The 14,028-nt window shown below is 37.8% G+C and overlaps 2 protein-coding genes across 7 annotated transcripts in view; one reads left to right on the forward strand and one right to left on the reverse strand.

The window, feature by feature from the left end:
* Positions 1 to 8,586, forward strand: part of CCDC125 (coiled-coil domain containing 125) — a 32,001-nt gene extending 23,415 nt beyond the window's left edge. For all 4 annotated transcript variants that reach the window (XM_059878860.1, XM_024981440.2, XM_005221446.5 and 1 more), the window contains exons 9-12: positions 1,835 to 1,942; positions 3,816 to 3,990; positions 7,163 to 7,293; positions 8,125 to 8,586. In XM_059878860.1, the coding sequence (XP_059734843.1) occupies positions 1,835 to 1,942; positions 3,816 to 3,990; positions 7,163 to 7,293; positions 8,125 to 8,430 (720 nt within the window). In that variant the 3' untranslated portion in view covers positions 8,431 to 8,586. The remainder of the gene's footprint in view (positions 1 to 1,834; positions 1,943 to 3,815; positions 3,991 to 7,162; positions 7,294 to 8,124) is intronic.
* The window catches only part of CDK7 (cyclin dependent kinase 7), a 33,596-nt gene continuing 27,317 nt past the window's right edge, over positions 7,750 to 14,028 (reverse strand). For 2 of the 3 annotated variants that reach the window (XM_059878716.1, XM_059878715.1), the window contains 2 exons: positions 13,876 to 14,023; positions 7,750 to 13,441 (listed from right to left, as the gene is read on the reverse strand). In XM_059878716.1, coding sequence (XP_059734699.1) covers positions 13,413 to 13,441; positions 13,876 to 14,023 — 177 coding nt within the window. In that variant the 3' untranslated portion in view covers positions 7,750 to 13,412. 3 annotated transcript variants of the gene reach the window in all.

The following is a 14,028-nucleotide window of genomic DNA, read 5'->3' on the forward strand; positions in this document are numbered from 1 at the left end:
TAGAGGCTTACCATGGCAGAGTACTTTCCCACACATTTTAAAATCTGATCTTTGTAATGGTCTTGTGAAGCCTGCAAAGCAGGTATCAGCCCCATTTTACAGAGGAAACTCAGGCTTAGTTTCATTTACCTCCCTGAAGTGACGCAGTCAGTCTGGGGTTGAGCCAGGTTCAGGATAAAGATCTGCTGATGCCTTGCTATTTGCTTGCTGAGGTGTGAAATGTCTTACAAGGTAGAAGTTTGGCTGATAAGATAAAAAGGGTCCTGGGGACTCATGAGAAATAAACATCAGTGAGAGGGAGTAGCCATTCACTTATTATGGAACTTCAAATAAAGTAACTACTACTCATAATAGCAAATACATAGTCCTTAGTAAGCACCAGATACTGTTCTGGGTGCTTTGCATAGATTTATACATTTAATTCTCACAACTACCAAATAAGGTGAGTACTATTAAATCCTTATTTTACAAATGAGGTTAACAGAAGCACAGAAGGGTTCAGTAATTTGCTCACAGTCACAGAGCTGGTAAGTGGTGGAACTGGGATTTACACCCAGGTAGAGTTTAGAGTCTGTGCTTTTGATCACCATGCTCTACTGCCTGGGTGGAAAACTAGTGTATTGGCAGAAAAAAAAAAAGAAACATACAAGAAACTGAACTGAGAGAGAGTTCAGAATAAGTGTGCTTTATTATAATCCTGAGTAGGCTATCATAAGTAACCTTATAACAGGCAGGAACAAGGGCCCTGAGGCAGCTGATGGAGGGGCACTGAGGTAAGGGCAGAGAACTGGGACTGAGAGGTCCTTGCAGAAAACTTGCGATCTGAAACTGGTTGCTGGCAACTTTTGCAGGAACAATATGAGTAGTTGGAGGTTGAAAAGGGAAGAGGGAAGATACCAATCAGCCATATAACCACTCAAGTCAGCCGAAAGCTATGTACTTCAGTTATCTTCCATGCTAGAAGGAATTTTCTGAAATAGCCTTTACCCTAAGAGAGACAGTGGACTCTTCTTCTCTAAACAGTCTGTAAAATAAGATTCTATTTTAAGCCAGTCCATTCATATAAAATTGACAGCAGCAGGAAGCTTCGACAATAATTTGTAGTAAGTTTCACATGAAACTTTAAAAGATATGGCCCAATATCTTACATAGACTGTCCCCATTAAATTGGAGTATGTTGGGGAAGCAACTTGGGGTTAGTTGTCAAAATGAGTTTTAAGAAAAAGTACAACAGTTCTTACTTTTCTTCTAAGTGACCCAGATGGACTAGTTTCTTCATTGTGATCCAAAGACAGGTTTTGAGGAATCTGGGCCTTATGCAATTCCAGAACATTGGGTGAGCCAGGAAGTATTTAAGAATGTATTACATGATCACAGGGCGTCTTTTTTAGGAGTGGCAGGATGATCGTATTCCTCATCAGTGTTAAAAACTACCATTTGCGGGACCTGACAGTAATCAATGCTGGGCGGCAGGGCCAAGCCCAGTCACAGGAAATCCATATGATAGAGGTTTATATTTACTTCGTTAGGTCAAGTTCCTGCCAAGGACTCAGAGGTATAGGAAACTGATACAAAGTGAAAGGTTTTGAAGACTGAAAAGAATGTAGAATTCCTTTAGGTTTTTGTTCCTTGTAATACCAGTCTCTGCTTGTTTGTAATTAATTTCCACTTGGGTCCTGAAATCATGGTCTCAGCTTCCTATTTTTGTTTTCTTTCATAGTTTCTTTGAATGAGATGCTTGTCTGAAATGTGCAGTGGGTTTGTGAGTGCCCCGTGTTTGTGTATGGGTCAGCAGTGTTACACTTGGTAATGGATAATTCTTTGGGATTTGAAGCTTGCAGTGCTGGGAGCTTGCCTTTGTCACCGTCCCAGAGGGAGCCCCTGTGCTTGTGCCAGACTGGCCGCGTCCACTCGGAAAATGCTCCTGCAGCTCAAACAGGAGGTAAAAACAGTGAAAGCTTTGGTTGTTTCTCTGTTCATACAGTAAGTTCCCTACATACGAGCCTTCAAGTTGCTAACTTTGAGAGATGCGAGTGTGCCTTCCCACGTCCAGTCACGTGAGTTCACATGTGTCTGGTGTAGTCACGTGCACGCATCCTCTACAAGGGCTTGTGCTTTTGTGTACATTACTGTACATGGCTATACGGAGTACAGATCTTTATTTCAAGCCCAGGATGTCTGGAAGCAAGTGTAAAAGCAGTGGTATATAGCTGATTGTATTATCTGGGTACCTAGGCTAACTTTGTTGCACTTATGAATGTGATCTTGGAATGGAACTCATTTGTATGTAGGGGACTTACTGTATGAAGATGAATAAATGGAAGTATATGCAGTAATTAGCTTCATTGGTAGTCACTGGCTATGTAACTTATCCTTAGTTTTAAATGATATTAGTAACATTAATGTATAAAAAACAGGTTTACACGGTTCCAAAATACAAATAGTACTTGGCACGATACTGTAACCGTGAAGTTGTTTGCCTATGTATTAGTTAGTATTGCCTAAGTTCTTCTTTCTGTTGTCTATACATGGAGGAAAAGTGCTTAAAATCATCAGGATGCACAGCACCGATTAACAGATAAACATGAAGCATCTTAGAAAAGCTGCAAGGTATAGTGGAAGGAACCTTTGTGCCAGCCAGATCTAGGTTGGAATCTCAGCTCCGTCACTTTCCTCCTTTGTGGCTTTGGATGTGTGTTAAATGGAGGGTAATAACTGGCTTGGAGGTTTGTTGTAAGAAATACAGCACCTACAATGTTCAGCATATGGCCATGCCTGGCATTTAATCAAATGATAGCTGCCATTATTAGGCTTTAATAATAAATATAATGTGGACCATAATTTTTAGAATATTTTTATTGAAGGTATGGAATTTAGTCTTCAGTATATATGTGAAAGCAAGCAGCTAAACATTACAAATTCATTAGGAAAAGCATAAGATTACAAAGACCAGTGGGAGGTATCTGAAAGATGGTATTCATAATTATTTTAGTGGTATTGTCTGGAATGGCCCAAGGCAGAACTGAAATGTGGCATTTGGCATCCTCCCTGCTTCCTTGTTGGGAAGGGCACACACAGGGCCTGTCTTGATAATGAAGTCTGAGGGTTGGATTACCAAGGAGCTGACAGGCATAAGGGAAACTTCCAGTAATCTAGTTGGCAAGTACTAATTAGATTAAACAGATGCAATAGGTCACGGATATGCACTCAACTCCACTCAGTGGTAAGACTGCATTTGCTATCCTGACTCAGCATTTGGTAATAAGGTAAAAAAAAAATTGTTCTGGTTTTACGTCCAACTCTTAGTGACCCCATTGACTGTAGCCTGCTAGGCTGCATCGGGTTATCCCGGCTAGAATCCTGGAGTGGGTTGCCATTTCCTACTCCAGGGGATCTTCTGATTCTGGGGTTGAACCTGCTGACACGTGTCTCCTGCGGCTCCTGCATTGGTAGGCAGATTCTTCACCACTGAGCTACCTGGGAAGCCCTGGTTTTGCCTCTGCTGCTGCTACTGCTGCTAAATTGCTTCAGTCGTGTCCAACTCTGTGCAACCCCAGAGACGGCAGCCCACCAGGCTCCCCCATCCCTGGGATTCTCCAGGCAAGAACACTGGAGTGGGTTGCCATTTCCTTCTCTAATGCATGAAAGTGAAAAGTGAAAGTGAAGTCGCTCAGTTGTGTCTGACTTTTAGCGACCCCGTGGACTGCAGCCTCCCAGGCTCCTCTGTCCATGGGATTCTCCTCCAAGCAAGAGTACTGGAGTGGAGTGCCACTGCCTTTGCCTCTAACACCTCTCAAACTTTCTTTCAAAACCAGATGGAACTTCTGCAGAAGAGTAAAGAAGAAGCCTACATAATGGCAGATGCATTCAGAATTGCATTTGAGCAACAATTAATGAGGAAAAATGACCAGGCACTAAGATTGACACAAACGGATAAAATGTGTAAGAAAGCAACAAAATGGATAAGTTGGAAGCACCTTAAAGAAAATGGTAAATATGAATTATAATGGTAATAATCAGGTATAATTTGTTTTTAGTTATAATTAAGCATAATATGGTGAATATAATTGAAATTTCAGATATGATTTATCTAAAAATTTAGCAACTGTGGGGACAAAGTGGGTCGCTGAATGTTACCTATGGAAATGAAATCATAAAATAACAGGAGACTCTACTTTAGTACTCTTCTATTTCATTTAAACAAGACTGTGCTCAGTGGGAAGAATTTATAATGAGTGCTAGATGATTAAAGGGAAAAATGAGAGTGAAACCCAACATCAAACTTACCTAAGTAAACTTTATTGAAATGCGTGTTTCTGGAAGGACACACTGAGCAGTAGAGGAAACTCAAATTGGACAAATCAATATATTCTTATAAAAAGTGAAACAAATTAAGGTTTAGATTTTGGTTTACAAGCCTGTCAAAAAGTTCATGGCCATTTTTGAGTCATTATGGTATAAGTGTAAACAAAATATATAAAAATGCCATGAGAGAATCAAATTGTCATTGAAGTATGTAGACTGTCCAATATATACAAATAGGTATTACTTTTTAGAAATTAGTTTCTCTTAATGGTCAATCTCAATTTTCATTTATAAGTATTATTCAGTAGAACTCATTTTGTTTCAATTTAAAATTCCAATTTGAAACCATTTATCAGTCATGATTAAAGTGAAGTTTATTAAGAAGTGTAAATTTTTATTATTAAAATTCTGAAATGACCCTATTTCTAAATCTTTTTTGTTAAAATCCATAATCCTAATCCCAGTATCTCTCATTTTCAGATGAATTTAGGACCAAGAAGAATCTTACAGTATTTACATATGAAACTTTTAATATATAATACTTATTCTGTTTTAAATATTTCTTTTCAAACAGTGCATATTAGTATTAGTATATGGGTCAAGTGTTGTGAAGTTTAGCTTCATTAAACTTTACCCATCTCTTTGCTGAAGTGGTAAGAAATAAGGGATAATAAAAACAGAAGTGGTAAAGAAGAACTGTGAAAGTGGGTGAAAGCAGATTATAAAAGCTGTGTATTTCGAGTCAGGTGGAAGTCAGGACAAATGGGGGAAAATGATACTCGTCAACTCTGATTCTTCAACAAGCATTCCACTTTATCCTGAAACTAACTTTTGAAGTTGTTTCTTCTGAGATTTACAGAGGCTGATGAGCAAGTATAATGGCTAAGTCCTCCACGGGCATGGGCTACCCAGGTGGCTTGGTGGTAAAGAATCCACCTCCACCTGCCAATGCAGGAGACGCAAGAGACGCAAGTTTAATCCCTGGGTTGGGAAGATCCCCGGGAGGAGGAAATGGCTACCCACTCCAGCATTCTTGCCTGGAAAAATCCCAGGGACACAGGAGCCTGGCAAGCTACAGCCCATGGGGACGAAAAGAGTTGGACACAACTGAACACACATGCAGAGAGAGAATAGGGAGAAAGAGGAAACAGAGAGGTAGATCCATATTCATTTCAGCGCCTGTATTCATTTTATATTCCAGAATTCCTGCCTTGCCTATTTACAGAATTCAGGAACTTTTCCATTGAAAACATGATTTGAGAGGTACAATCTTTGCTTTCCATAAGGTACTGAGACTGGAAGCAATATTTAAAATAATTGGTTCGTCTCTGAAAAGTCTTTACAAGTCCATAAAAGCGTTACTAGCTCTGAGTTTCTTAGAGACAAGCATGTGTGCCAAGTCGCTTCAGTTGTGTCTGATTCTTTGTGGTCCTATGGAGTGTAGCCCGCCAGGCTCTGTCCATGGGATTCTCCAGGCAAGAATACTGGAGTGAGCTGCCATGCCCTTCTCCAGGGGAAGCTTCCCCACCCATGGCCTGAAGCCACGCCTCCTTTGGCTCCTGCGTTGCAGGCAGATTCTTTACTGCTGAGCCACTGGGGAAGCCCTTCTTAGTGACAAGACTTTGATTCACTTTATTAATATTCTTCAATAATTTGTTGCAAAATGATTGTTACAGGTCATTTTTTTATTTGTGGTTAACAGTATATTAACTTTTCTTGATTTGGCAGCTTAGACAAGTCCTGAGAGATAGCTCATAAACATATTTCTTCTTTTTTTAGATTAAAAATAGAGACACATTCATTCACTCTCAGGATTGATGAGCCAGTCAACTTGTCTGGCTTTCCCCCTTTGCCACAGTTGCCACTGGCAAATGTCAGGTGTGAAGCCGTCACTGTGGTTTATCAGGAATGGGTAGAAAGGGAATTGTCCCTTTGGAGTTCATCTAAAACTTTCTTGGTATATAAATCTATGACTTCGTATTTTCTGCTACAAACTGCATCCTTTTGATGGATGAAGAATATCAGCATAAATACTGCAGAAATGTGGACTTTTAAGCATTATGTCAGTACCCGGGCTAGGTGCTTTCACAACTGTGTGGTTTAATTGTGATAATTATACATAAATCTTAGCATTTTAACCATTTTTAAGTCTCATTAAGTCCATTCACGTTGTGTATAATCATCACCATCATCCATCTCCTGAACTTTTTCATCTTCCCAAACAGAAACCCTGTACTCATTCAATACCACTCCCCTCTCCCAGCCATGCTCTATTATTTAAATGGCACAGCAGCCCAGCAATAGAGCATAGGGACTGTTATTCTCGTTCTAGAGCTGAGGGCGTGTAGCTTAGAGAACTTCATTCTAAAGTGATACCCTTCTGAAGTGGCTAAATGGGGATTCAAGTCCAGGTTTTTTTCTGGCTCTAAAGCAGAGTTTGCATGGTTCAGAGGCCACCTGTCTGCAGGTATGTTTTGCTGGGAGTGTTCTCAATGTGGGTAGGTGGCTGACCTTTACATCAGAAGATTTCACATACAAATGTGGATCGCTGGTTCCTCTGGAGGACTTGAGTTGGGTAGCAAGGGCTGCATTCTCCCATGGGCTGAGCAATGAGTGCAGGCGCTGCTCTGGGTTCTCAAACTGTGGTCTCTCACCTGCGTTTGCTGCTGGCTCTAAAGTCCATTTTTCCCACTGCACTGTGCTGCCTGCCTCACTCATGCTAGAGGGTCCCTGAAGAGGACAAGGTCCTGATTGATTTAGGAATGAATTAACCTTGGTTCACACTTACCTCTTTTCCTGGAAGCATGTCAGTGTGTGTCTTTTTATGTCTCAACTGGATTTTCATGTTCTATTTTAGGGTCACTATCCCAAGGGAGTAAGAAGACCTTAGGGCAGAAACTGTCGGGTATGCTCCCTTCAGAAAACAGTTCTAAGAGTACCAATGACCAGGACGATCCTCAGGAAATCTTTAAGATGCTAATAGACTTGGTTAGTATCTTTGCTTTCTTTGTTGTTAGAGGTTGTGGATGAGCTAATCTTTTTGCTTCCTATTAATTCAACTCTTTATCGCAGTATACTTGACATTTATGCTCTTTTCCCAGTTGAGGTACCATTTTCTGAAATTTTTATCTTCTTGAACACCCCACACACGCTTTCCAATTCCCCCTTCTAGGTTCCTCCTGTGCAACTTTAATAAAGTTCCACCTCTGAAAAAGAGGAGGCTCTCTGTAATTAAGTCCAGGCATCTCCATCATCAGCACTTATGCATAATTCATGACAAGACTTTATATATTTAGGATTTTTTTTAAGTGTTCAAAGCACATCCTCATGCATCATATCCTGTAATCATTACCACAACACTGTAATCAGTCCTGTTATCCTCAATTTCATAGATGACTAAACTAAGAAATTCATGTTATATGAACATACGTATCTATAGAAGAGTATTATTAAAGTTATTTATTGCATATAAATATATAACACAATTTTATAAATAACTTCATTCTTTCAGAGGTAAGTACATGGTAGCATTATATATACATATATACACACACCCCATGTAAATATATACTTCTCTCCAAACGACTTAAACATTTTTTTCAGCAGAAGGAATGCTGTTTTCTATTCTTCCTAAAAAAGAGAAATCTTCAATAACATGTAGCACAATGCTGAGGAATTAGTGGACCTAAATTAATTTATTCATATTGACTGACTGGACAGATTGAAGACTAAATTTAATTTTCATGAAATACTCCTGACTACAGCTCTGTATTCTGATTTACTGACTAACTGGTACATTTTTAATTTCTCTGCATGCAGTTGAATGATAAAGAAGAAGCTTTGGCTCATCAAAGGAAAGTGAGTTACATGCTTGCTCGGGCTTTGGAAAACAAAGACACCACTTCAAAAGAGATTAAAGAAAGAAATTCTATGAAAGACAGTTTTACATTAAAAAACCCCTGGCAGAAAATTTTAGAATTCCCTGTTTCATGTGATCCTGTACATTCAGGTGTTCAAATTTTTAATTCTGTGGGCTGCATTTGTTCAATTCAGCACTTTCAAACAGATCAAAAGTACACAAGAACTCTTAAAAGGTCCCATTCTTTGCCATCAAATATGTACTGAAGATAAATCAGATGAAATTAGAACTGAGAGATGTTTATATTGAGACTTTGAAAAAGGGCCTTGTAAATATTGCTACATTTTCAGAAGTTGTATGTTTTCTAGGTATTTCTAAATTTTAGGAGGCAACTTAATTAAATAAATGTTTTCTACAAGAAATTTATTAGTATTCTGTGTTGATGCATTTTATTTATAAATTACATTACTATGTTATATGAAATTTTCAGCATTTCCCAAAATCTTAAAAGAAATAGTGATTTTTGAGGAAAAAATATTTATTTAGATTGACTAAACAGATTGTTGACCATAGGGATCTTTGGCTCAAGCAACAAAAGGAATGACTCAATGTTAATTTTTGGAATACATTTATCTTGTTCTAGTTCTGTTTTTTATTTCCCATATAAAGCTTAAAAATAATTTCCTTAACTGCAATAAAAAAGTTATTATGATAGGAATTTGGCAGAAGTATATTCAAAGTCATTGCTAGCAACTTTCCTTTACAGCTGATTTTTTTGTTAGAGTAGTGACATTTTATAGCCAGATCTACCCAGAATTCTGGCACTTATAAATACCTCTAAATTAACTTCTTGGTCTTAATGCTGAATTTTAGGCCATTTAAAATGTTCTCTTCCTAAAAATATTACATAGTAATAATTTTCAATACCTTTTGGGAATATTACCATATTAATCACAAAGCATCACAATGATGGCACAGGAAATGCACTGCACTTTCAGCAGTTACGAAAAGATACTACTATTTAAATAGATGAACACAATAGGGTAATAAGGTAACAATATAAACCATTTATAGTTGTGTTACAGGAACCACACTGGTAGTCATTACTAACAAAAGCTGAAAAATTGGCAAATACATTTTGAAAAAGGGAAGAATAATGAGGATCTACTGTTACCAGATATCAAAGTATATTTATCAACTATACTCCAAAATAAAAATTACATTTAATTAAAAAATATATTGTCCTGACAGTAATACAATGCTACATTATTCAAAGCAGTGTGGAAACAGCAGGTCAATGAGAATAAGATAAAGTCCATACACAGTCTAGTACATATAATAATTTTTAAGGTTGGGAAAGGAAGGATCTGGGATTATTTAATAATACCAAAATGAGAAGCATAAAAAAAAAGTCAAATTGCAAAAACTAGAAAGGTTCTTTTTAAATGTGTTTAAAACAAACACATAAATTGATAAAATTTGTAATATTCCAACTGATCAAGGACAAAGAATTAAATTTCATCAAGTAAACAAAAGCAAAAATAAACAAATGGGGCCTAATTAAACATAAAAGCTTTTGCAGAGCAAAGGAAACCATAGACAAAATGAAGAAACAACTTGCTGAATAGGAGAAAATACTTGCAAATGATATGACAAAGAGTATAATATCCAACATACATAAACAGCTCATATAACCCAACAGCAAAAAAAAAAAAGCAATCCAATTTAAAAATGGGCAGAAGACCTGAACAGACATTTTTCCAAAGAAATGCAGATGGCCAACAGGCACATGAAAAGATGCTCAGCATCACTAATCGTCAGGGAAATGCCAATCAAAACCACAATGAGGTATCACCTTACACCTGTCAGAAGGGCCATCATCAAACACACGTAACAAGCAGTGAGGGTGTGGAGGAAGGGGACACTTGTGCACTGCTGGTGAGAATGTAATGTGTACAGCCACTGGGGAAAACAGTATGTAGTTGTCTTAGAAAACCAGTGCAATACTATTCAGCCATAAAAAAGATCTCCCCATCTGAAGCAACATGGATAGACTCAGAGGGCATCATGCTAACTGAAGTAAGAGCAAGACAGATACTGCAAGGTATCACTGATATGTGAAATAGACAAACGAGTGAATATAACAAAAAAGCAGACACAAATACAGAGAACAAAGTAGTGGTTATGGGGGTGGATCCAGGAGTAGGGGAGTGGGGGTACAAACTACAGGGTGTGAGACAGGCATAAGGGTATACTGTACAACATGGAAATACAACCAGTACTTTGTAATACCTGGGCTTCCCTGGTGGCTCAGACAGTAAAGAATCCGCCTGCAGTGTCGGAGACCTGGGTTTGATCCCTGGGTTGGGAAGACCCCCTGGAGGAGGGTGGGGCCACCCACTCCAGTGTTCTTGCCTGGAGAATCCCCATGGACAGAGGAGCCTGGTGGGCTACAGTTCTTCGGGTCACAAAGAGCTGGACACAACTGAGTAACTGAGCATGTATATAGCACACACGTATATAAACATTTGTAGTAACTAAATGGAAAGTAACCTTTAAAAATTGTATAAAAAAATCTGAATCAACAGTTCACAAAGGCGGAATCATATATGATTAGCAACACAGTAGAAATCAAAGAAAACTAAATTAGAATGAGATAAATTAGCAAAGACCTCAAAGATTGAGTGCTACAGGGAACTCTGCTCAACATTGTGTGGCAGCCTGGACAGGAGGGGAGTTTGGGGGAGAATGGATACATGTATAAGTATGGCTGAGCCCCTTTGCTGTTTGTCTGAAACTGTCACCATGTTGTTAATCAGCTACACTCCATTAAAAAATAAAGTTTTTAAAAAAGATAGATTATGAGTGTTAGAGATGAGATGATGAGGTGAACTAGATTCCTACATAAAAGTTAATGAATGTATACATTTGGGATCCTGCATTCAACTTTTTGGGGTACATACTCAGAAGTGAAAATGCTGGATCATATGGTAATTCCATTTTAAACTTTTTGAAGAAACACTAGTTTCCGACAGCTGCTGCACTGTTTTTATATATTCCCGCCAATGGTGTACAAGGGTTTCCTGATTTCTCCACATGCTCACTAATACTTGTTAGTTGTTTTTTTTTTGGTGACTGCCATCTTAGTAGGTTTAAAGTGATATCTCATTGTGGTTTTAACTTGCATTTCCCTAATGATTTGTGATTTGGGCATCTTCTCACATGCTTTTTAGCCATTTCTATAGCATCTTTGGTGAAATGTCTATTTCAAGTTCTTGGCCCATTTTTTAATTGGATTTGTTGTTGTTGTTGAGCTGTAACAACAGCTTCCCAGGTGGCCCATTAGTAAAGAACTGCCTGCCAATGCAAGAGATGCCAGAGATACAGGTTTGATCCCTGGTTCGGGAAGATCCCCTTGGAGAAGGAAATGGCAACCTGTTCCAGTACTCTTACCTGGAAAATCCCATGGACAGAGGAGCCTGGTGGGCTACAGTCCATGACGTGGCCAAGAGTTGGACATGACTGAGCAACTGAGCACACACAATAACAACATATATTCTTCACATATTCTGGCTATGAACCTTATCAGATACATGATTTGCAAATATTTTCAATCCATAGGAGTTGCCTTTTCATTCCATCGATCATGTTCCTTTGAGGCATACAAGCTTTTAATTTTGATACAGTCCAAACTGTCCTTTTTTAACTTTTGTTGCTGCTGCTTTTGGGGTCATATCCAGGAAGCCCCTGCCAAACCTGACATCATGAAGCTTTCCTCCTATGTTATTTTCTAAGAATCTTTATAGTTCTAGGTCTCATGTTTAGGTCTTTTGATATATTTTTTTCAGTCACAGCATGTGGCTTTCAGGATCTTAGTTCCCCAGCCAATGACTGAATCTGTGCCCTTGGAAGTGAAAGCAGAGTCTTCACCACTGGACCATAGGGAACTCCTGAGTTAACTTTTGTACATAGTGTATGGAAAGGGGCTTCTCCATTTTTAAGAACTACTGAGCAGTTACTGGGAGTGTAAATTGATACAGCTACTCTGCAGAAGTATGGCAATATCAATGCTACTTGAAAATATACAAGTGTGTAACTGTGACCTCACAATTACAGTTCTAAATATGTACAACTCCTGCATGTACATATAAACATTTTTTTTTTACAACTGTGAAAAATTTAAATAACCTAAACGTCCATGTGACAGAATTCTTAAAGATGGCCCTCTCAAGATTCCTGTCCTGATTATTCAAGCATTCAATCTAGGAACTGCTATGAAGGGAATTTTAAGACTTATAATTAAGCCTTTGGTGAGCTGACATTAGTTTATCAGGTGAGTCCTTAAAAAAAAAGGAAGAATTTTCTCTACTGGCAGCAGATCAGGAAGCCATAGATTTGACACTGTTGCTGGTTTCTGGATGGAGAGTGACATGCAACAAGGCAAGTGAACTGCCTTCAACTAGCAAGGATAAGAGGCAAGTGCATTAAAACGACATGAACTGTATTAATTAGGAAGCAGATTCTACCTTAGAGCCTCAAATAAGAGCACAAAGTCCAACTGCCATCCTGATATTGGCTTATGCAAAAGAAACAAAAAAAATATCACAGTTGATCGATGAGAGGTATCTGACCTACAGGGCTGGGAGCCAATAAATTTGTGTTATTTTAAACTGCTGCATTTATGGTAACTTTTATGTAGCAAAAGAAAAATAACATGGTCTGTAAATAGAGCATGTGTAAGATATGATATCAAAGATGTGATATATGCTATAAATTATATGGCAGCTAAAACAGAAACTAGATTTACAGGTAATAACATAGAAGAAACTTAAAAGTTCTAAGTAAAAATAAAAATGCTCTATGAGAGTTACAGTCTACTTACCACTCATAAAATTTTGAGACCAAAACCAATTTTCCATTTTTAAATACTACCCCCTTTATTATAAATTTGTAATGCTATATAGGCCAGATCATTAAAATAATTGATAATTATCTTTATTAAGGATTCCTTAATGCATTTTCAATTCTACATTTCAGAGAAGCAGACTTATTTTATTACTACTGCACTCTAATCAGAAAATCAGAATTGTTTGTTTTAAAATACATTTAATAAAAATAACCAAGTTTTACATATTTTACACGTGCAGAATATTTACAAATATCTTGTAAAGCATTTACTTTATGTTTACTACTGTGCCTTTTTCACTGTTTCCTTCAGTAGTAGAATATTGTCCAGTTTTCTCTGTAACTAAAAAATTAGCTTCTTGGGTAATCCTCCTAGGGGGAAAAATGAGTAATTTAAAATATAGTAATTCTATAAAATTACATTTAATTTTAAAGTACTTCTAACCAATCATTCATTCCAACTATATTTATACTTACTTTGATTTTCCAATAACACTTGCTAAACATTAAGCATAGAGTGTATTGTTAGGAATTTATGAAAAAAATAGGGTACACATGGATAGTTCTCATTAACTCTGAGGTGTACTCAAAAGTGCTCATGTCCTTAAAAAAAGCATGATTTTAAGTACGCATGATGTTACATATTCTCAAAGGAAGCAAACATAGGTAAAATATCACACTCTACTTTATAAAATTTAAATTGATAATAAGTAAACAGCTCAGTCTGCATTTCTTGGCTACCCAGTCACTAGCTGTACATTAGGTATCTGGAGTTTTCGGAATTCATGTAAGAAAATGAGTTTTACCTTGTTCCAAGGCCTCTGTTCTCTTCCGTTTTGTTGCCATGGCTGGATTGGACTGCTCCTTTAGAGCCTCCGCTGGACAGTTTGGTCTTGGCAGCTGACATCCAGGTGTTGGCCCTGGCCGATTACTGAAATACTTAGTTTTCAACGCCTTTC

The sequence above is a fragment of the Bos taurus genome, chromosome 20 (assembly GCF_002263795.3).
Source record: "Bos taurus isolate L1 Dominette 01449 registration number 42190680 breed Hereford chromosome 20, ARS-UCD2.0, whole genome shotgun sequence".
Lineage (NCBI taxonomy): Eukaryota > Metazoa > Chordata > Mammalia > Artiodactyla > Bovidae > Bos > Bos taurus.